Genomic DNA, 25195 nt, shown 5'->3' on the forward strand with positions numbered 1-25195 from the left:
CAGATGATCTATATGTCTTGTTTCCTTCTATATGGATTGACATAGAAGCACTCTGAACCTTTGTGTTTGTCATTAGTTTAGATGATCCATATGTCTTGTTTCCTTCTATATGGATGGACATAGGAGCACTCTGGACCTTGTGTTTGTCATTATTTTAGATGATCTATATGTCTTGTTTCCTTCTAAATGGGTGGACATTGGAACACACTGAGTTGTCATTATGATAAGTATCTCCATGAAAGACATTCATAAAGTAGAACAATGAGACAAACGTACACATAAATCTGAATCAGTGCAGTCATTTACCATCTTTTTTTTATTTCCTACTTAAATACATATAATTAACAATAGATCTAGAGTAACCACATCAATCATCCTACAATAAAACAAACTGCAATGCATGAAGTACCAGCATATGCATAACAAATTTTTGGCTGAAATAATAACTAATGGCAACAAAAACGTTGCTTAAAAAAGAAGCCTAAACTACAACTTAACTTATCCTTAACTTAAAAGTCAGCTCGACAGTCTTCAAACAATCACACATAAATCACACTTTTCTAAAACATATCACAGACTTAATACAATTCATAGTTTGTTAGAGCAAAATGGTATTTTCAATTGCTTGGTTTACATAAAGAAATGATAATCTAAAATAACACCTGTTTTTATTAGTTTGTTTGTTTCATGCCGCACTCAGCAATATCCCAGCTGTAAATAATCAAGTATGGACCCGACAATCGAGGTATTGACGTCATGAGCATTGATCTACGCAATTGGGATATGATGACATGCATAAACCAAGTCAGTGAGCATGACATCTGTATGTCACCTCGACGACAATCACTGATACCTCTGACGAGAAGCACAAGTTGATGAAAACCATTTCCAAACAAGATCTTCTAAGGTCGTTTTCCTTACTGATTTATTTGCCAACTACTTCCAGAACTGAATGTGACTAAGTGAATCGTGTTTACCTCCACAGCATGAGGTAAACAGACCTACAGTTGTGGGTTATTATTATCTAGTTTCGACCATGCAAACCAGTGACTGAAGTATGAGCAAGGATCCAAACCAGTCGGGCACAAAATCACAGAGACTTATCACCATTGTAGCTGTTTGTTAGGATACGCTCGAGGTACAGCTAATTTACTCCTTATGACCCGATTTTAACAATGGCAGGGATGAGCAAAGGAAACATCAAAGTAGGTCAATAGTGTAAAGTAGTAAAACTTTCGATTTTCAATTAATGTTTTTGAGAACAGTTGAATTGTTTTGTCATCCATGAACCAAGTAATCTAACAAAGATAAAGTTGTGTTGACTTCTATTATTGCATTTGATTTCTGCTGATCTCATAAAATAAAATAAAAATTTGAAAAAAAAACAATATACAAGATTCTAATGCATATATACATGAATGTTGAGTAAGTTAGGGATCTATATAACAGTCTTAATACCTACACATGGACTCATCACCATTTTAACAGAAAAAAACGATGGGGATATCTTCTGTTATCAGGAAACAACTCATAATACACTAAACTTATACCTTGAATTAACTGATGTCGAGGACAGACTGTGAATCATAATACTGTGATGCACTCTGCATCATTTGCTGATGAGTACATCCAGTGTATTATCAACACGTGCTACCACACACAATGTTCTAAACGTATCTGTTTTAGTATCACATGTATTATCTAACACATCAGATTGATTTAATGACTAACATCTTCTTTAAAAAACGACGATGATCATGACTATTAAAATGGACATTCTATTGAGGGCGTCATCATTATTTAAATACGGGTAAATATTTTTAAAGCTTGTACATTTTATCATCATTTTTAAACAGGCCGTACATATTGTTGATATCTCATATAAGAAATGAATGAGTCATTGTCATTGTTTATCATTCAATAAAACACTGCAGGGAAAATAAACCATGAGGGGCAGTGCTTTATTGTACGATAAACAACAACCATTGGTCCTTTTTAATACTGAAATGTTCTACTTCAAGCTACCATAATGAACAGGGTCACATTTGTCACGTTATAATGAGATTCATACAACTGAGGGTTAATTGGTCAACACTTATGATCCGCCACTGATTAGGATAGGTAAAATATATTACATACATTGACACAGAAGTACATATCTTGGCAAAAGTATTGGATCTTTTGCAGAGAAAAAAGGGCATCATTTCAGAGGATTCGTAGAAATATTGTGATACTTATGCAGTACACCATCAATGATTCAATGTCAGTATTAGCGCCAGGAACTAACGCAGTAGACCATCAATACTTCAATGTCAGTATTAGGGCAAGGTACCAACGGAGTAGACCATCAGTGCTTCAATGTCAGGATTAGGGCCAGGTACTAACGGAGTAGACCATCAGTGCTTCAATGTCAGTATTAGGGCCAGGTACTAACGGAGTAGACCATCAGTGCTTCAATGTCAGTTTTAGGGCCAGGTACTAACGGAGTAAACCATCAGTGCTTCAATGTCAGGATTAGGGCCAGGTACTAACGGAGTAGAGTATCAGTGCTTCAATGTCAGTATTAGGTCCAGGTACCAGTGCAAAAGACCATCAATACTTCAATGTCAGTACCAGGTCCAGGTAATAGTCCATCGAATACTTCAATGTCAATATTAGGTCCGAGCACTAGTTAAGTATAAATGCTTTAATGCCAGTATTGTCCACAGGTGCGTCTAGTGAAATGTTTCAATGACATAAGTAGGCCTATATAATCATGCAGTAGACCATCAATGCTTCCACATCACTAATAAAGTCAATGTGCTCTTTTACTTGGCCATTACTTCCAAGAGGACTTTAATACTGAATTACCAATGTGTCTGATCCATGATAGTACATGCTTATTTCAGTGTACTGTTTCCACTCAGTACTTGGAGAAGGGGCCTGGTTCGTGTGGCAGCAACACTCGGTGTGGGTAGAAGGAGTGGTCTACTGAGTAGTGGAGCAGGTTTGTCAGACTCGACATGTACATGTCAGCAAACCGGGCCAGGCGTCGAGTGAAGTAAGTTGGATTGTGGTATGTCCGAAACAGACTGCCAAACCGTGGATTGAACACGCCTTTCGTGTAGTTTCTGCCACAGAAGTAAAATAATGATTATTAAATTCAACTGATATGGAAGTGTGAAATATTCATAACATTCAACTCATTGAAAAGATCACATGTTGCAATATACTGACTATGATAAACCAAACTATAAGCATAGAAATTAACATTCACAAAGAGGTGATTATCAGAACACTGTTTGAAAGACATCTTCATGTTTACTGCAAACCATCAAAAAAGAGGAAAGGAAGTCAAATATATGGAACAAGTAGTTTATTTAATTTGCAATGGGTAGAAGGTAGCCCAATGGAATGATGAAGTGAAACTTTGCTGCATTCTTCATTCCCGACATTACAATCTATTCCAAGCCTGGCCCCAGATAGTTTCAGACAGCCTCACCTGAGATCATCTCTCTCCTTCAGCCATGCCTGTATCACTTCCCTCTGTTCAGGGCTGTCCTGACACTGGGAAATAAACAATACTGTTAGTTGGGTTTCTCAAGATCCACACAACCATCAACCATTCAAAATCATCATGATTTTAGTCTCTACTTCAAAATGATTTCACATGTGAAGTACCACATAAATATGCTTTCACATAAAATTTTCTAAAATATCAACTCTCCAAACCATACTACCAATACTTCCTGGATAGAATTTTTTCCTGAGAGTATAAGGTCATAACCATGTAACAACCTTGACTGGTTGGCGAGGGACTTTGATGTGGCTGATTGCGTATCATCATGTCCTGATATTATGGACCATTGCTCATGCTTTCAGTCACCAATTTGTCTGGTCCAACTCGATTATTTACAGGCCAATGTGAAAAAGCTGTACTATTGCTGACTGTGGCCACAAAAGAAAAACTACATCGAACTATTTCTTTGAGTGACCTTAACAAGTGTCATTGAGATTTCACTCATCCATGACTTATTCAAACAGCTGGTGATTTAGTTATTTATAGATTCCTCTTCACAGATTACAAAATGCTTTGTATAATCAAGAATAAAGCCACATATTTAAGGTTTTCAACATGTTTCTTTTTTGAGCTATGGTGCCATTGTCTTTATATGGAGGTCACATCAACACTGATGCAATCCAGGTCTCAACAAAGAGGTTATGAGTCCTCAGTTTTCTCAAATACAAATTTTTAATACTCCAAATATTGTGAACACATGCTCTTTCAGGATGACCTTAACTTTCAATATTCCTTAATATCAATACCGTGAATGATGCAACTCAATGAGATAAACAGTGCATTTACCACTACCACAATTACACATCCTCCATATCTCACCTTGTGGTGCATAAGAATATAACCATACTCATATGACAAGAATATCCCAACTGATTGTATATCAGACTGCATGGAGATTGTCAGCCCAATGAGATAAACAGTGCATTTACCAACCACCATAACACATCCTCTATATCTTACACAGTATGATTTCTCACCTTGTGGTGTGAAAGAATATAACTATACTCGTACGACAAGAATGTCTCAACATATTGTATATCAGACTGCAGAGAGATTGTCACTCCAACACTGTATGATTTCTCACCTAGCGGTGTGAAAGAATATAACAATACTCATATGACAAGAATATCTCAACGTATTGTATATCAGACTGCAGGGAGATTGTAACCCTGACACAATATGATTTCTCACCTTGTGGTGCATTAGAATATAACAATACTCATATTACAAGAATGTCTCAACTGATTGTATGTCTGACTGCAGGGAGATTGTCACTCCGACACAATATGATGTCTCACCTCGTGGTGTGAACGAATATAACTATACATATATGACCAGACTATCTCAACTTATTGTATGTCAGACTGCAGGGAGATTGTCACACCAACACATTATGATTTCTCAGTTTGTGGTGTGAAAGAATATAACTATACTCATATGACCAGAATGTCTCAACTTATTGTATGTCAGACTGCAGGGAGATTGTCACTCCAACACTGTATGATTTCTCACCTAGCGGTGTGAAAGAATATAACAATACTCATATGACAAGAATATCCCAACTGATTGTATGCAAGACTGTAGGGAGATTGCCACACCAACACTGTACGATTTCTCACATACTGATGCATATAAAGGATATTACAATATTAATAGCATGTAAATTTTACATCAAATTGTATATGTATATTAGAATATATCCTTATCCCATCTCAAACTATGTATTTATTCCTTCTCCTTCCATACTTAAGTGGAATTGTGCTTGAAGTTTTAAGCATTTAAAACCATCTTGCCAAATCACATCACTGTAATTCTCTGTGTGTGACCTAAAGTCACCTTACACGACTTGATCACCTGACTACCCCTACCATAGGCTAGAGGAGCCGTGATTCCGTGAAGTAGATAAGGGAGGGCTATGCCAATCTAGACTGTCATGTTTCCAAACCAACATAGTTAAATTTGATCCTTGATTCTTATATATATCTCAATGCAATAGAGTAACCTGTCTTGATGATACAGTACGTTAGGATTAAGGACAACTCGTCAAACAGGTGGTAAACATTCAGCTTTTAAGAATGAAACGGATAACACATCCTCTTCCATTGATAGTGAAGTGATGGTCAATGATGAGGTTTTGAAAAAAAACACAAGCGTCTGATCGCTTAGGTATGTAGGTGAAAAAGAAAGTCTGCATATCTTGCAGGACGGGCGTTTATCAAGATAATTTCCCATAATTGGCCATAAATGTTTATAAGATGTAAGAGGAAACCCTTTAAAAAAACAAGAATAATTTCTCTACTTATTCAAAGCACGTCCCTACACAATGGTGATGAGAAAGAGAGTGATGTGGCAGGGGTAGTCAGATGATAAAGTCGTGTAAGGTGACTTTAGGTCACACTCAGGGCACACATACACATGATGGTATTTCATCTGGTGATGCAGCTTAGTATAGCTAGAAGACACACATACTCATGATGTTAGGATGATATCTCACCTGATGTTTTTCTATGAGTTGTTGTAGAGATACCAGCCACCTCACAGCTGACTTGTATGCAGGGTCGTTCTGCTGTTCAATCTCAGCCTGAAGTAAACACTAAAGGTTATGCATTTCCTATTGTCTAGAAGGAGTTCTTGCTTTCCTGATTTATAGTGATAAATGGGCAGTTTCAATTGGTTCTAATCCTTTGTAATACTTTGCCCTGAGATGTTTCTGAGAGAGAAAGTATGGTTGTGATTGTAGCTATTTTTATATGCCATCACAAGTGAGTTGAAATAAAGAAGCAAACACATCCTTGTTTACTGGGTGTCACACATCTCCATTCTATTATGAGATATCCCCTGGACTCAATAGCCACCGAAGCTTTGTTTCCGAAGTAATGCCAACAGCTCCATTCCTCCTATCACTGATTCACTCGTGAGTGTAGTTTGATTAGACAGCTGCATTTAACGCACTGTCTGTTATTCAGATCCTGCTCATAACGAAGCTATAGTTGCGAATGGGTTCAGGGTTTGGATAACAGATGATACTTGGATATGTTACTAACATAATGTATGTTCAATACAATGTTGAGTATGTGAAACTTTCCAACTGAGTTGAAATTTCAACATGATAACTTCAAGCATCATTGAAATTATACATGTCTACAGAAAGCATTGTCAGCGTCAGCAACAAACCAACCCTGAAGTGTCGGCCTGCAAATAATCAAGTCTGGTCAAGACAACATGTGATGGTGACCTCTGTAATAACACTCTCGCATTTGGAAATTGTTTAAAACTTTTAGTTGAATTTAATGCTAGAAGTATAGTACTGTATCATAATGTCTTTCTCCCTGTACATGAAGTACTACAGAGTTCGCTCCCTTTATCCGCACTACTCACAGCAAGATCACTGTACACATGGTCACCAAAGTACAGAACCCTTGAGCCGTACCAGCCGGTCATCTGTGTCAGGAGGTAGACGTTGCCCTGGCAAAAGAGATTGTGGTAAGTCACAGAATCAGCATCAAACATTGGAAATAACAACATTCAGTTCTATGGTTGACCAGTAGTACATTCATTATCAGTACTTCAGACTGCAGACAACAAACATAAAGACACACTCCCTTGCCAGGTCAACGAAACTAGGATGTTGATCTGAAGATACCTGCTGTTGCGTCCCAGTGAACTAAACCGTGCATCATTACCATATTTTCCTGAGTACAGTGTGCACATCTTGTAAAAAAAAACACAGCGGTGTAGAGGGGGTTGCACATTATACACTATATAATGAGTTTTGATGTCTTTTCCCCCAACACAAAGACATTACCATGAGCATGTAACACCTGAAATACCATGTGAAAAACGTACTGAAGTATGCAAATTAATCATGTAGTAACACTGTTTGGTTACAAAAATGTTCATTGTATATCTGGACTTATGTTTGTAACCAGCGTCCTACCATAGATCTGATTCCTATATAAATAGTAAAGCTGCAATGAAAACAACATGATATTGAAATATATTATTCCTGATAAAATAACAGTTTCATATACAATTCTGACGATCATTGCATAAAACAAATGTAACTTATATTATTGGGTACTTTCTAACCAATTCATCGGTAGAGTGGGAGAAAACGGGTGTACAACTGATTGCTCTTACTGGCTTAGTTTACAATGGTTTACAAGAAATGCACACGATAATCTCAAACAAATACAATACCTAGTAGAACAGGAAATACATTTTAACAGTAAATCATCTTGTCTAATTATATTTTGTTTGTTATCACCTGTTTGTTTACCTGAATTCGCCGATGGGAAAATGTAACATTTTTAAGTGCTTAAAAGTCGAAAGATTTTGAATTTTAAAATAACGAATCCACTAGAGGGGGCCTGCACACTTAAGTCAATAAAATATCATACTGTCTTACAGACTGCGATGATCTGGAGATAACTTCTGATTATATCCTGGTGAACTAATCCGTGCATCATTGCTGTCTTATTGACTGAGACGATCAGATAAGGATCTATAGTTACCGTATTCAACGTAATAAACGCCCAGGGCGCTCTCGAAATTAGAAATAGGGGCTCTTATTAGAATATTATTTTCTTAAAAAAAAAACAGAGTTGAAACATAAATTTTGTGGTTTATACTGACAGCCTGAAATGTCTATGTACGACAAACATATTTTTCTAGAATTTAATTGCCCATAATTAAGGGTGCATATAACACATGAGTGCGTCTTGTACGCTAATAAATAAGCCTTGTGAACATTGATCCATCGGAAGGGGTGCTAATTGAGATTGTTCACTAGCCAACATATTAGCAAATACCGGCGCTTATTGCGTCGAATACGGTATCTGCTGTTTATATCCAGTGGGAGCCAAGCCATATGGTGGCACATAATACACCATATAATGAGTTTTGATGTCTTTTGCCCCCAACACAAAGTCATTACCATGAGCATGTCAACCCTGAAATTCCATGTCAACAAATTCGTACTGAAGTGTGCAAATTAATCATGTTGTAACACTGTCTGGTTACAAAAAGTGTTCATTGTATTTCTGGACTGGTCCTACCATAGATCTGAGTCCTACATTTATTCGGTTTGTAATCTAATCGGAGCCGAAGTACAGTTCGCGCGTTTTGTTGTCATGGTAGAATGGAGAAAAACCAATTGTGTTTACAATGTGGTTAACCACGCGATCGGTTCAAATTTCAAGTAACCTCGGTTACATCCATACTTAGACTCAGTCTGCATTGAAACCATTGTGTGCTTATCTCCTTCTGTAATCAAGCCACGTAAACCAGCCAGGCCCACCCGGATCTGCCAAACGTATCAACTGTGGAATTTAACATGCTATTTATCAACTTCTCCACCTTGCCTCGGTCTTAAAAACAACGTTCCCCTTGGTGATATCACATAATGCAACTCTCGAAATAATTCCTTACGTAATAACGTTTGTAGCATTCTAAACTGAAGGCGATCTATGTTCTATGCGACGAGATAACTCTCACATGTACAATTATAGATTGCATAAAAAACATGTAATCGGCTGCACATTCATTCAATATTAGTTTTTGTTTCAATTGAATTTTCCATCTTTAATTTTTAATTGTGATCAACCTCCCGAAAATACATGTCTTAACTTGTTGTATTCTTCTAACATTTCCTGAAGAAAACTTTGTGAAGATGATATGGTGTTAAGGACTAGGCATACAGGTAGGTTAAATTATTTGTATTCGCAACCCAAGATCGTAGACGATGATCAGTGTAGTTGGAACATTGTCACAATCAGATAAACACCACCGCCATAAAGGACGTCGTATTCATTACGTGTTACCTGGTCTGTAGTTAGTCATGGCCCTACCTCATCCACACGTTGTAACATGTTTCCCGCTGTTGTTTTTGTGATTTGTGCATTGAAGGGATAAAACAAGGACTGGTCGGCTCGGAGTGTTCTGTGTCAGTGGGGTATTCATGGGGAATGTGGCATTTGTATCTCGGTGGACTGGCACTATACACCCAGCATTATTCCGGTCTGGCACACACAACACACACACGCACACACAAATACATGAACGCCGCGACGCTTAGCCCCATTTCACCATACCCACTTGAAGTATGTCAGAAAATGTTGATCCCGATATATTATGTTAGGTGTCGAGTGTTGCCTGGATGTAATGCAGATTGTTTTATTACATTCTCAAAGAAACAATAGATCTGTTGTTGCTTTTACATAGATCCTCCTTATCTGTATACTATTGTAATAGTATCCAGTTATACACTGCATATGTTTAATGTGCTTCATCAGGTGACATGATGAGTAAAAATTGTGAGAAAGATTTCTCTATGACGAAAATAATATTCATTGTAAACTGTTAACATATGATGCATACTGTTTTGCTCATATATACGAGTATGTTGTTGCAAATCGTTAAACTCGACACCTGTAAATTGTTCATTTGTCTGACATTGTCTCAAGAACTTCTGGCCAGATTATTTCCCTAATGTAAATTGGCTGTCATTAAGATTGATCAAATAGTCTGAATATTAGCCTGTATATATATGTATAATGACATAAGGTTCTTGGTAGCTTGAAGACTGGGTAAACGTCCGTGAGTAATATCACGTCATAGTTTAGTATTCGGGGATGGAACGTCTACAGTTCTAGCAGTTTCAGAGAGTTAAGGTAGTACGAAAACGTTAGCCTCTTACCGAAATGAGCTCTCGATGGCACCTTTATCTTAGTAAACGCTAAACTGAAAAAGCATTCACAGAGCATTTACAGCAGTTCATAAAGCTAGGGTAACAGAGCGTTGTATTTAATGCCTTCATTGGAAAAGCGTTTAGTATATAAGGATTATCTGCATTCAATGGAGTAGACCATTGTATACAAGAGATGTTTGTCTTCAGTGGAGCAGGGTGTTGTGTGTGGGGTTGCCTGTCTCATGTTGAGTAGAGTGTTGTACAAATTGGTTGTCTTACCTCAGGTGAGTAAAGTGTTATACAGGGGTTGTCTTATTCAGTGGAGTACAGTGGAGTACAGTGATGTATGCAGGGTTGTCTGTCTGTGCAGAGTGAAGTATATAGGTGTTGTCTGCCTTAAGTGAAGTTAAATGGTGTATATAAGAGTATCTGCATTCATTAGAGCAGAGTGTTGTTTACAATTGCAAGGGTGTCTGCCTTCAGAGTTCATGCAGAGTTGTATGTAGGGTTGTCTGCTTTCAATAGAGCATAGTGCTGTATATATTGGTTCTTTGTCTTCAATGGAGTTAAGCGATGCATATAGAATTGTTTTTCGTCTATGGAGCAGAGTGTTGTGAATAGGGTTGTTTGTCTTTACTTGGGTAGAAAGTTGTAAAAAGTATTGTCTCCCTTAAGTGGAGTAGAGCATTATGGATAAGGTTGTGTGCATTCTATGGAGTAAAGTGATGCATGCAGGGTCGGCTGCCTTCTGTGAAATAGAGCTTTGTGTATATGGTTGTCTGCCTTCAATGGTGTATTGTGTAAAGGGGTCGTTTGTCCTCAGTTGAGTAGTGCGTTTTAAACTATGACTCCTTTGTCTTTGATCGTGGTCTAACTAACTGAATTGTTAGTTAAACACCAATTGGCAATGACGGAACTTCTTTTTCCATATACGTTATCTTGATGATAGAACGATTTCATGAAAAACTCTTGTCGCCAGCGGGATTCGAACCCACGGAGTCGCACGGAAGGCTAACGAATGTAGTCTTCTGCCACGGTGACATGGGAAAAATTGTGCGAAATTAACAACTAAATATTTACTTGACCAGGGCTATGTTTGATTATAATAGGCCCATCAAACTGGGCAAGTTATATCAAGGTGATTGATAAAAGTGCTCGAGTTGGTCCAAAGTGAATGGTACACTTGCCCCGGGATATGCATTTTATAACGCAAATCGGCAAAGTGCGAGGTGCACGTGCGAAATATCTTTCAAAATACCTTTAGAAAAACAATGTTTTTAAAACATTTTCGATGCTATAAATGTTGGACATGGTTTAAGTATGTTAGCGCCTCGTGGTTTAATTAACCATTTCAACGATAAGACATTAGATCCTCGTAGTCTAACCTATGCGTATATAGGGTAGTCTCCCTTAAGCGGAGTAGATAATTGTATTTAAGTGATCTCTATCTTCAGTTGAGTAGACTGTTGTGTAACACTGGCAATCTTGCTAGCACGTTTCTATGAGCTGTGATATTTTGGGTTCAACAGCTTGCTTTTCATACCAAATCTGCATTTTCATTTTGCGTCATCATAAAAACACACATTACACAAAGTTAACAAACTGCAGATAATGGTGATTGTGTTTCAGTTTCCTTAAACCAAGGAATATATAGAATACTACACTCTCTCTCGTTAGATACCATTTTTACGAAACGACTGGACTTTATAGTATCTGACCGAGCGAAAGCGAGGTCACCTACCATAGAAAGTTCACGAGTTTCGTTAAAATGGTATGTCACGAGAATGAGTATGGTATTTTATTTATTACCCACGTAATATATATATATTTAAGTGTCAATGCATAACAACTTTCGTTCGTTGACAGACCAAACTGAAACTAGTTGAAAATCTGGTTGCGCATGAATGTCACGCGAATGTGTTTGGGGATGGTAAATATCCTGCATTTGGATTGTATTGAGCAACCTTGGCGAGCTGAATACATTGTGTTTATTCCTAATACATGATTTTACCATCCCCAAACATACAAGCGTGATAACCTCTTTATCATATAATGTCATTCCTTAATTCTTTGATTGAAAATCGCTTTCCCTCTCTCACAAACATTACCGAAACATTGCGAGTTTTACTGGAATGCGCGCATGAATATTTATTACGTCACGGGGTAAGTGATGTGTCAGTCGGACAGTGACAGTGGCCAATATAGTTCCAACTGAAATCTGTTTCGGTGGCGAAGAACATATACGCAAAAACAACAATTGTTTTACTTGCCTTTCGCGGCAATCAAACGGTCTGTCCGCTAGAGTAACTGCCCTTTGTGAGACACACACCAGATGTAACAGGGACAATTCACCATTAAATATAGCATACATTGGTCTTTTATACATATTGTATATCTTAATACCGTAACTTCAAACACAAACTTCCTGTATTCAGATCTAAAGCCTTCTATTAAAAAGTATGTGAATGATCATTTGCAACGAAGTTGGAATACAAAGGTTTTGAATAAACTCCGTGTCATTAAGCCACTGATTGGAGGTCACACCCATTCTGGCCTACATCGTCAGTTTAAGCGGTGCCGCATTGGACACCGTCATTATACACATTTTTTTTATTGGAAATTGAAGTTGTACCTTCTTGCATCCCTTGTCATAGTCCAATTACTTTATAGCACATTTTGCTTGAAAGTGTGGATTTCGCGCTTCTCAGACAACGGTTTTATGATAACGTTCATACCTTATCTGAACTAGTTTCTAACCATTTGATTTCAGCATATTTAAAAGAAATCAATGTCTATGATAAAATAAAAGTCATAATTTTAGCAATCAGTTTTATACCTTTGCATATGTAATTTTACTAAGATTTTAGTGATTTTCCATATCACTTTTATTTATTTCCGGCATTCAGCAATATTCACTGACTCACATCTAGCGAATTAAGGTTGTGATACTTCCACCTCATGTAGATCAGTTGGATTTATGTAAGACCACAATTCACAAGCGCACACTCCACTGGAACGCCATATTTAAAGGCAGGATGTTCGCAGTCCAATGTATCTTAGAGAGCAATGATTCGTCTCAACTTAGCACATGCTCCTGTAGTTTTATCAGCTTCTTTTTGTGTAGTCATAAAAATGTATGCAAATAAAATATGAAGTTCAGTGCATATGAGAAACGATATGTAATGATATGGACTTCCTCAGCGATAACAGCCACATGCACATGGATGTGCAATCTTGGGAATATGACATTTAGGCAAGAAGTATGCATCCCTACGGACATTTAACTGTGCTCTGCTTCTTTGTTGCTTTATGCTCATGAATCGGAATTTAACTTAAACTTCTGTTATTTTGTTTTGCTGATGTGATATCCTTCAATGATAGTCAGATAGCCAATTCCCTTCCACTGATTTATCCGGTTACACGGCATCTTACGGCTTTTACGGGCTTGTGGAAGATGTTTCCACCTTTAACGCATGCGTGACCGCAATATTCCGTGATCCTATTTTGACTTGTAACATAACTTTCCCGTATAAGTTCAGTTTAACAATTGACAGGCATGCAATTGATACGGGTGCCACCAGTAGGGCAGGATACGGTGACCTTTTCGCAAACACATCTTCTCATCTCTGTACGATTTCATAGAACGATTTCTTTTGTTTATAAACGTGGCTTGTTTTATGTTTATGCACCAATATTCCATTACTTTGGTTGTTTGTGATTAAACCCATGTACACTGTATGCTTTGTAATAATATACACCTGCATATAGGTAACGGGAGAGATAAAGAGTGTGCTTCTGAATCTAAAATCACAGAGGCGATTTCAGGTGAAGATCATTCTTGCATCTTGTGTAGGTTATGACAGTGACAATAATGTGACAAAGATAAACATTTATACCATTTGCAGAACGGGGGTAGTACAGTGAACCCGTTGAGCATTTTTAGATGCGACAGTGTATGAGTGAGTGAGTGGGTGAGTATGATTTTACGCCGCTTTTAGCAATATTCCAGCAATATCACAGCGGGGGACACCAGAAATGGGCTTCACACATTGTACCCATGTCGGGAACCGAACCTGGGTCTTCGGCGTGACGAGCGAAAGCTTTAACCACTAGGCTACCCAACCGCCCCGACAATGTATGAAATTGTATTGCTCTCATAATAGCTATTACTGTTTCTGGCCAAGACCTGTTGGCAGGCATATATCATTATATTTGCGGAGAATGTTATCGTAGTGAAATACCTATAGACATGCTCAGCAATGGCAATTATTATATACTTATTTCTTATGTTATTAATGGGTATAAAGGAATAAATCCCAAGTTTACAAATTGAGGGTCTGTTGAACATATATTCTCTTTTGGTTGTTGGCATAAACTGCAAAAACTTGTGTTTTATTAATATTATATCTTTGCAAGAACGGTTACTTAATTACCATGGAATATATTGTTTGTACTTCTTTAATTATTGTAAAGATTTGCAGTTGACTCAAACAGTTCAATACGGTTGCCTTAAATATTTTTTGCAATAGAAATTAATTTCCTTTACTACTCCTGGAAAATGGATCACAAGCCAGAATAGTACAGACCCATGACGGGGAAAAACATACATACGTTCCTTGTGTATCCCAACACAGGTAAGACACCGAACTTTGTTCACACTTGACATCTCAACACAGCTGTGTGTTCAATGGTCAACATGTCTATTGTTCACAGGACATTTGTTGCAAAATAATTTCTTTCTTTGTTGACGAGTAATTAAGCAGTCAGTGAAGTTATTAATATTATTTGTATGAATTGGCTTCAATATATTTGTTTGCGTTTGTGGATATGTAAACGTAAGCAAACCGGTGTGCACTCGTTTTCATCTCCACAAACGCACACGGTTTTGAAGTAAACAAGGAATAACGTTTTAATATCCATTTGTCATTCTCATACATGTGGGAGGCTTTTGGTGTTAAGCCCTTTTTCTGCAAGGGCTTGATCATGTTTTACAGAGCCATGCATTTTACTGACTTGTCACAGTGAAACAATTAGAGTAGACCAAGTAGACTAATGTTTTTTGTGGATATACCTCTATGACATCATGTAATGTCCACAACAAAATAGTTCACTGCAACGCAATGTGAGGCTTAGAACGTCTCAGTGAACCCTCGCATGTGTTAATACTTCAAAGCATGCAGAGTCATCACATACGTATTGTCTGGAGGTGTACTGCGTGTCAACAGTGAAGGAAGTTAAATGTCCAGGTAGGTGTGTTGTGTCTCGTCTCTCACTTTGTCCCCTACACACAGATAACTGTTCGATATTCAGTGTCATAACTTACATGTATATGTCAAGGCACTATCAGGGTGTTGAACGCGGTACTTATATCTTTTTTTATACAGCGTGTAGCCTGAATATTTGTGTTAGCTCACAACCAGAAATTCCTGCTCTCGCTTTAAAACTAGGCTGGGCTTCACACATGCACAGCATGACACCCTTTTACGTTGTTAGATTGTGACACATACCTGGAAACACTAAATACCAAAACCCTCTACATACAGAGGAAAATACTGATCTGTTACAACGCCTTGATTATTATGGTCCTTAATGCAGAGTGATATAATTTGGAGCTTCTCATCTTGAGTGCATGTATTGACAATTTGTTGCATCTGGATGTACAGTGTGAGGGATATATCGTTGTTGGTGTCGGGTTACAGGAGATATATAAAGTGCGTCCTAGAGTGCGTTTGTGGTTCATACAAGTAGGGTCCTTTAAAGCATTAAATATAGGTATGTGGTATCAAATTGTACACGCACAATGTATTATGAGAACACATGATCATTAAGTCTGAGTAATACAACGTTTGACAAATTAAAGATATTTCAGAGATTGTTCACCATGACGACATTGTCGTACATGTCATTGTTAGTCTGGCTGCATATGGTGCAGATTATAGATTTGTAAAGAAATAATTTCTTATTTTTCCGAACCAAACTGCCACTAAATTTAAATTGCCCCTAATTAAATTGTTCCCATGCTCCCTCGTGACAGTCTATTTGTAATCAAAGTAATTAGAGTATATATCATGGTTTAATACATACAAGATATTTTCTTCAAACGTACATGCTGCCTGAGAAAATCTATCCTACAGAGTCAGTTTTGAGAAACTACATTTATTTAACACAATCAAGTACAGTGAGTAGTTCCGATCTAAACGGTCATACGGGATGTACATCGTGATAACTGTTTCATAGAAATTGACTTATCCAATCAATATTGTAAATAGGTTAGGCAAAGGGAATCTATTATCTGAGTAAACTGTTTTTATAGTGCTTTACCTGTTGTCGTATTGTCTTTCACTTATCCCATAGAAAGGGGTTATATGAGTGAGTGAGTGTGTGAGTTAAGATTCATAGTCACATCGGCAATATTTCAACCATTTCGTGACTAAATCAAGTTGTACATTAATAATACATAAATATAGACATTAAAATCTGTCGATAAAGGACAGTAAAAACACTAGACAATCACAGATGTAGATTTTAAAACTAGCATATCATATTAAAAGTCGTAACAATTCATAACAGTACACAATAAAAATAGGCTATAGATCACCAATAGCCAAAGGTAGGTCACCATAGGGTTACATGAAGACAAACACTTTATATCATATGTGTTCCCGCATTTTATATAAATTGAATAAGTAACTGTTGATCATCCTGGCTTGCAGTGAGAATCGGCTACTTTCAAAATATTGATCAGCTGTTTCAATGAGATTGTGTTGTAATTTGAAACCATTGATTGACCAATCAGAATTACTTGCTTTTACCCAACTTCAGGGTGAACAATCAGTAAGGGGATTTATTATTCAAATCTATTGTTATGCAACAATGTGAAGGTATGTGACACCAATTCTTTTTTCTCGAACTAGTATTTCTGTTACGATAAATACTATCGTACAATGTTGTAATAGAACGCCTATGAATAACTTTATGGCAGACATACAAGCTAGAGGATGCATGCAATATCAGGCTAGCATCAACACAGATGTAGGTTGCAAAGACTAAGTGACATTTAAAACAGATATATCCTCTTCGCTAATTGATAATCTATGATCATTATTTGAACTAGAGGTTGTTTTCTATCTTTACTGTTCCAAATGTACTATCTTATCATTGTCATGTGATTCTCTCGGATTTGTCTTTGCTCGCATAGGTGCTACATATCATGAATGCCACAATATATGTTTGTTTGTTTGTTGTTTAACGCCGCAATCAGCAATATGACAGCTATGTGACGGCGGTCTGTAAGTAATCGAGTCTGGACCAGACAATCCGGTGATTGACATCATGAGCATCGATTCCCGCTATTTGGATACGATGACATGCATCAACCAAGTCAGCAAACCTGACTTCCCGATCCCGTTAGTCGCCTTTTACGGCAAGCATGGGTTGCTGCAGACCTATTCTATCCCGGGTCTTCACGGGTCCTAAATACATGTGTACGTATTACAGCATACACAGTGTTAAATAAGTGGATTAAAGCGATCGACTAATCTGATCGGGGCGTCAATTTTTTGGCCATTTGTCATTAAAACTCATTTAGAAATTGCTCTAACTGGCTTTGCGGCGCCTATTCGAAATATTATATCGTTTAGACCAGACCCCGCTCACGGGCATATATCATTGATTGATTGTGGTATTGGAGTGAAATACCCATGGGTATGCTCAGCAATGACATATAATCATAGGCTATTGATTGACACTAATTTTGTTATTAACGTGCCACCAAGATGTCATAAATGAAAAGTATTCAAATGGGTGCGGGTTTGTAGGGTGGGGGATAGCATATGTTCTCTTTTGCTTTGTTGGCATACAAATAAAACTGCTCCTGCAAATGCTAGGGGTGTATTATGTATTTCCTATGACTGTTCCTTATTAATGGAGAATTATTGTTTTTGCTTCTTGCATGGACAGATATGCATATCAATCATACAGGTCAATGTGGTTGTATTATATACTGTTCTGAAAGAAACGTTCTTTAGTAGTCAGACACGCAGATCTTTTGTTTACTACTCCGGAAAAATGGATCACAGGCCAGAATAGTACAGATGCATGACTGAAGACACATGCAAATGTTCTTTTCGTATTCTGATACAGGTTAGACACTGAACAGTGCTCACACTTTACATGTCAATAAAGCTGACTTTTCAATGGTCAACATTTACATTGTTTACATAATTAGCAATTGAAATGATCGGTTTCATACGTGCAGTATTAAACATACTACTTTCATAACACGCACATAGGCACAGGTAACATGCATTCAAAACAGTTATTATATAGATTATTCTGTTCATTGCGAAAAAGTCACATCCCATCAGTAGTTTATAGCTTGAATGCTGAGAAGTAATTATTTTACTTACATTTCTTTGAAAATGACTAGTTGATAAAAAAAATTTCACAAACATTAACGTCAGTGACATTAAGTATCAGACGATGACACTAGACTACTTCGAACTTTATTTCTTGTATTTTGCTCTAAATGACACTGTATTTAGTACTAGTATCAGAATGTATTGTAGCATACGTTGCCGTTTTAGTGAAAATTATTTTGGTTGAAATATAATATTAAACACACCCAATGCCGTTCGAACTTTGAAATGCGTTATCTTGGGTTACATGTCTACACAAAGAATTTGCATAGATGGTTCTGAACGGCTGTGTTAATGTATAGCTCTGTGACTCATTGTACACAGTAGAATATATTATTATTGGCAGCCTGGATACGGGGTTGTAACCCTGTAAGGAAGGAGTTACCTAATATCTGCGCTTGATACAGAATAGTGGGTACACTGGATATGGAGAGAGCTGTGACAAGGAATGCAACTGGTTTGTCGCAGTGTTCCGCCTGAATGCTCTTCTCATGTACACTAGTCGCTGTGTTACGGTGACCTAAGAATTGTGATTATATTGTTCATGTTTATAATATGCAAACTATCTTGTGAATGTTGCATTGTTTGCAATGTGTTGATGCGTTATGGAAAATATCTTTCAACACAGAAGATAAGACAGTTGTCCCCACTAAAGTGTGTTTCAGTGAACAGGGATCATTAGATGATTACTTTCCATGATTGATATTTACCTTTATGTCGGTTGATTAAATGGAGAAATCATGATCATTTATTGACTGCGGGAGTAAAATCAACGAACACGTGTTGATTCGACGTTTTGAATTAACATATTCGAGGGATTCTCTGACTTAAACTAAAGTACGTTTGATACATAACTTTTCTATGATGTAGTTCGAACATATTTTATTCAACTTAACGTGAAAGGGATTGGTAAACAGGCCCAATTGCAACTGGCTCATGTAAATACCGTTCCCTCTTAAATAATTACACCTGTGTTGACATCAAAACTTTAAAGTCAAGAAACAATACATTGTATTTTGTAAGAAGACCGCTCATAGGCGAGGAAATAAGTTCAACATTTCTTGAATATTTGATATCCAGAAGATGTATATCATTCGAACGCTCAGAGTATGCTGAATAAGATTATGCCTGATATGGAAGTGTTTGGATGGACAGTTTTCCCTAAAATACCTCTAAAGTCTATACCCCTCTTGATAACATTTTCTCATATATTCTAAATATATTCCTGAACCTCGTCAACATAACCAGCGGAAAAGAGTTAACTATGCTCAACATGGAACAAAAAAATCATTTATTGAAAATGAATTTTGATAATTAAGTAATATGTCTTTCAATCCATGAAGACATCGCCACTCCACTTTATGGTCCTGATTCACATTTTGCACGTGCATGTTAATGCACGGCGCACAATTTTAATGTTTGCGAGATTGTTGGGAGCATTGTATTCACACACATGTATTTTTTTTCCATTTGAACAGAACAAAATAATTGTTTAACTATCAGGTGCTCATAAAAACACATCTTTACGGTTTAACTACAAATAACGCTTACGCCTGTTCACGGTTTGCTGAAAATCAACGACTACGCTACGTGGGTAGGCTGCAAACAGGAATGGCGCTAAACGAGGTTACAAAACACTTTAATGTTCATCGGAGCACAATATAATCTCTTCGGAGAGATTATCAAAGCAAGTCAACACGCATCATTTGCTACGAGCAGGACGTTCACGTGTGACGTCACGCCAACAAGACAACCATATTCGGTTTGTACTTGTAACCTGAGCCGAGCTAAGGCATTTACAACAATCAATCAATATTTTATTTGTACTTGAGGCCTCAGGCCCATATACAAAGTATACGAAGTATACAACAATACAAATTATACATCAAGGTGATGGCGGTTTATCATACTTATATATTCAATGATAACAGAGTGTACAGTAATTAATGATAACATGCTCTCCTCATAAGTGAAGCTTTACAGAATTTTAGCAAGTTTCCTACTATAGGTGGATAATAATAATTCATTAAATTAACAAAACATTTGGATGTGCATTTCCTTAAATACTTCTTTGGTACAAAAAGATTTCTCAAATCATTAAAACATGGGCATTCCATTATTATGTGGAATTCATCCTCTAACTCATTTAGATTACAATTCTGACAGATTCTTTTTACTTTTTTCTACTTTTTTTTCCATCTTCCAACATTTATGTAAATTTATGAACCTCCAGTTCTTAAAAGAGCTAAGTATCTTCAATGCATTGCTTGTCGATGAGAGCATTCAAAACAAAAATATTATCAGAAGTAGAGTAACCTTCGCGAAAGCCAGCTTGTTTCTCCGATATTTTCTTAGAACTATTTGCCCAAGTTGTTAATCTATTATTAAGGATTGATGTATAGAGTTTGCTTAATACATTCATTAAAGTGATGCCCCTATAGTTATCTGGCTTTGTTTTGTCACCACTCTTATGCAGAGAAAGAATTATACCTATGTTCCACGGATCCGGAAAAAGACTATTTTAAAGAGATAATTATATAAATCAAGGAGATAAGGAATAAAATAACATTCTCCTACTTTTACATATTCTCCTAACATTTGATCTAAACCTGGAGCTTTCCTATTTTTAAGACTGCTGATAGCTTTTACAAGTTCATCACTGCTTATTTCCCTGTTATAATCATCATCAAAATCCATTTCATATTTGTTTGACGTACAAAAGTTAATATCGCAATCAATCTCTATATGGTCACTATGCAGTGTTGAAAAATGATCAAACGAATCTGTTATCTTTTTTTAAATTACATGGAGTATGCTGATACCGACGACTTCTAATTGCTTTACTAATTACATTAGTAAACATTTCAATTGATTCGTTAACATTATGTTGTATGATAGATTTAGCATATTATATTTGGTTGAGAGATTCGTCAGATGATATATTCAAAGCAAACTCCCCTGCTTTATCATCACTCCATATTTTATTTTCCATATAACTGGTCGAATTCTCATCAAATGATCCTATTGTTTTCATAACTAATGATATTGGTTGATGACTAGATTCGGTCCTATTTTCAACATTACATTCTTTTACATAATCATTATTTTCTATAGACGTTAAACAATAATCAACTAAAATACTCCCGCAACACCCATTAAATGTAAACTACTAGTCTTAGACTCAGTGCCATGTATCCCATTGAGAATATAAATACTTAGGGATGCGCAGAGATCAATTACAGATTTTCCGAAAATATCTATGACGTTATCCTCAGATATCCTTTCATCCATCTCTATCTTATCTACATCGTCTCGCTCTGTACTATCTGATATAATTTAACTGTAGGAAACACTTCCTGTAAATTACCTGATCTAGCAGTCAGATCACCTAATATCAATAATATAAGATCATATCTAAACTTAATAGCTTGGTCTAAAAGTATCTCTTCTAATTCAATGATACCATTTTTCTCAAGTTTGTTGTCATAATATCTGGACTATTGTGGTGGTTTATATGTACATCCATACAACACGTCACGATTATGACAAAATAAATCATGACTTAACTTCAGGAATATACCCAAATGACAAGAATGTAAATGTGAAACAAAACTACTTATTTCCTTTCTAACTAGAACAATAATTCCTCCGGCATATCTGCCCGTATTAACTTTGTCTGTGAATCTCAATGCTGGCTGCATAGACGCAACAAAGTTTTCAAAATAATGAGTCAAGTCAAAGTCATGTAACCATGTTTCCATCAAACCAATCACATCGTATGACTTAACATATTGCATAAAGGAAGAATAATCTAAGAGTGACAAGAGTCCTTCAACATTCCAAAATCCATACTTAATGTGAGTTTTTGATTGTTTATTTACAGGAGTGATATATTCACGCTCACTTGAGGCCCGGCCGAGACCCTATCTACGTGAAGCGCCACTAGCGCCCCGTGATATCCTTGAACCCCATATAGACTTGCTCCTAGTCCACATACCACTATGGAGACTCCCCATTGAGCTCGTCGATGTAGAGTTTACCATTTACGTAGTAGCCCCTTCATTCACTAGGGACAGATAATCCGTTATTCCGAGTTTCGATTCTATATATTACTTGTACAAAATTTCAGAGAAAATGTATGAAATGTTAAGCATACTCACTGAAGGCAGCCGCCACTTCTTCAGAAGACGTCGTGAACTTATTTGTTCTCAACATTGAAGACGTGAGGTATTATGGCTTGAATGGACCAATCAGCAATCAGAATCTTTAACATATACACGTGCAGATATCGTGCAATCTTTACACACGGTCAGTCTGTCCTTTGGGTAATAATGTGTAATGGTGTTGCCTTATGTCTGAGAAAACTCCCTTGCTGTTTCCTGTCTTCAGTGTAGTGTTGTATATCTATATAACTCATTACAACAATTTAAACAAGTTAAGGATCACCCGATTCTTTAGTTTTAGTTTAACCATATTTTTTCTCATGAAAAGGATTGGGCACAACTTATCACAACTTATCCCATAGATTTACATGTATACATATTTACAATCAATAAATGATATGACAGAAAGAAAATAATAGAAATAGTGACATGATTGTACATTAACATTGCTCGCTCAAAATTTTTTGTTTTCTTTATATATGTATGTACATTTCGCAAAATGTTTCCCTTCACAGGATTAGGTAAGACTGCATTGCCAACTGGCATCAGGTCAATATTTACATCACAAGTATCTTTCACAATCAACAATAGTGAGTGTATCAATTCGTTTCTAGCTGACTTAAACATTCCCTCATTTTACAAAAGATAATCCTTAACTTGTTTTAGTAGTAACCCCAATATCCTATGTGATATAACAAGCTGATACTCAAAGAATGTCACGGATGAATAATTATATAAAACGTCAGCAAGGAGATAACAACTTGAATGCGACGAATATAATGCAGTACATGTAACTTAAACACCGTCACGGGTGAGGTGGAATAGGGTTTAACGTCGCGTCCAAGATTATTGCACTTAAAAAGCGACGTGCATCCACGTGTATGTGTGTGTGTGGCTGCTTGTAGTAGTCCGGACTGATGTCGGTTTATAGTGCTAGCACACTGAGATACCATGCCGCAGTTTAACATGAATATCACACTCAGACATGGTATTCTGACTCCGGGCCGACCAATCCTTGTTTTAGACCCTTAATCCCGAGCGACAGACAGGGTAACAACAAGTACCATCTTTTGACGTCTTTTGGTATGGCAGGGATTGAACTGTCCATGGTTAGCTAATAAACAGGGATTATTATACGAGCATGTGCGTCATACTGATTTTGCGAAAAGAGTATCATAAATGTTTCCGAGCGAGAGCGAAGGCAATACATGAAATCTTGCCGAGTTTCCTAAAATCAATATGACATACATGCAAGTGTAATAATTTGTTTATTACCCATTATTTTCGTAATCCTTTCGATCTCCCTACGAAAACCGCCTCTAGGAAAACCTCCGTCGTAGAAAACTACTACTTGTCTAATGACATTACAATCTTCAGCTGTGACTTCTTTTCTATTGTGATGTCATTACTACAATACTATTCGAATGATTTTCAACAATGGCGTCTGGATGACACGGCAATTTCACCGATGCGCGTGAAGTGATATTTGCACTATAGCACATATTTTCAATTTTGATTATAATCTGATTGCATTAAAATGGCGGGCGATAAGTCAAACAAACATGTTTCAGCAGGTACCCAGATTTGTGTGCCTCTCTGTTGGGCTCACTGCATAGGCACGGACGGCCAAGTCGTCTAAGGCACCGCAATTCGACGTGCAGAGTTGCGTCCCTTGGGCACGCCAGAAACCTATGATTGTGGGTTCGAAAACCGGATCGCCCTGATTATGCTTCTAGGTTTGCCAGCACCGTACCCGCGCTCGTGGGTTTCACCGAAGTGGTAAACGTCTGAGACCTGCATCACTTCGAGCTTTCCTCCCGCATTAAGCTGACACGCCGTGATATAACTTGAATACTGTTAAAAGCGGTGTTAAACACAACTCACTCACTCACTAACTCCATATTTTGGGTGATACTGACTAGGCAACGCTTTCTCGAAAAAGTCTCATTCCGTATGTAGAGAAGGCAAGAAATTGAGCTTACTATGTCATAATTTAATTACATGTTCTAGGTATTACAGTGATTAACTAGTGGCTGCAGAAAAGATGCATCTAGGTTCGTCATCGTCATGATGCTGATAATAATATTAATTCCTATTGTCATATTGCCTATGGTTTATACAGTTTAAGAGTATTTGAGTACTTGTAAACCACTAGGTAAAGAAGATTCAAAATTAACTTTTGACTCATTCACTGTGGTTTCATATGAATGCGATTTGTCATACACAGTGATGGGTGAGAAATACTGGTTTCATGTCAAGTGTTTGTTTTTACATGTCAGTCCATCTTTCACCAAAAAGGATAAGATCACAACCAGTGTGGGGCTACACAATATGTCATACCTTGTGTTTGAAGCGTAATAATTAGTAG

At 37.0% G+C, this 25195-nt stretch overlaps 2 protein-coding genes across 4 annotated transcripts in view; one reads left to right on the plus strand and one right to left on the minus strand.

The window, feature by feature from the left end:
* Window positions 1–370: 370 nt before the first annotated feature.
* The window catches only part of LOC124125000 (5'-nucleotidase domain-containing protein 3-like), a 143930-nt gene continuing 119105 nt past the window's right edge, over window positions 371–25195 (minus strand). The window contains exons 1-5 of one of the 3 annotated variants that reach the window (XM_048390907.1): window positions 22825–22898; window positions 6938–7024; window positions 6054–6140; window positions 3482–3546; window positions 371–3110 (exon numbers count right to left, since the gene is read on the minus strand). In XM_048390907.1, coding sequence (XP_048246864.1) covers window positions 2903–3110; window positions 3482–3546; window positions 6054–6140; window positions 6938–7000 — 423 coding nt within the window. In that variant the 5' untranslated portion in view covers window positions 7001–7024; window positions 22825–22898 and the 3' untranslated portion in view covers window positions 371–2902. Of the gene's footprint in view, window positions 3111–3481; window positions 3547–6053; window positions 6141–6937; window positions 7281–22824; window positions 22899–25195 lie in introns of those variants that run through there. The other 2 variants (XM_048390906.1, XR_007219642.1) reach the window with 2 other exon arrangements.
* Window positions 15444–25195, plus strand: part of LOC125377443 — a 36173-nt gene continuing 26421 nt past the window's right edge. Inside the window, exon 1 of the mRNA XM_048390902.1 lies at window positions 15444–15493. Coding sequence (XP_048246859.1) covers window positions 15486–15493 — 8 coding nt within the window. The 5' untranslated portion in view covers window positions 15444–15485. The remainder of the gene's footprint in view (window positions 15494–25195) is intronic.

This window comes from Haliotis rufescens, unplaced genomic scaffold (assembly GCF_023055435.1).
Source record: "Haliotis rufescens isolate VD_foot unplaced genomic scaffold, xgHalRufe1.0.p SCAF_9, whole genome shotgun sequence".
NCBI classification, from domain to species: Eukaryota; Metazoa; Mollusca; class Gastropoda; order Lepetellida; family Haliotidae; genus Haliotis; species Haliotis rufescens.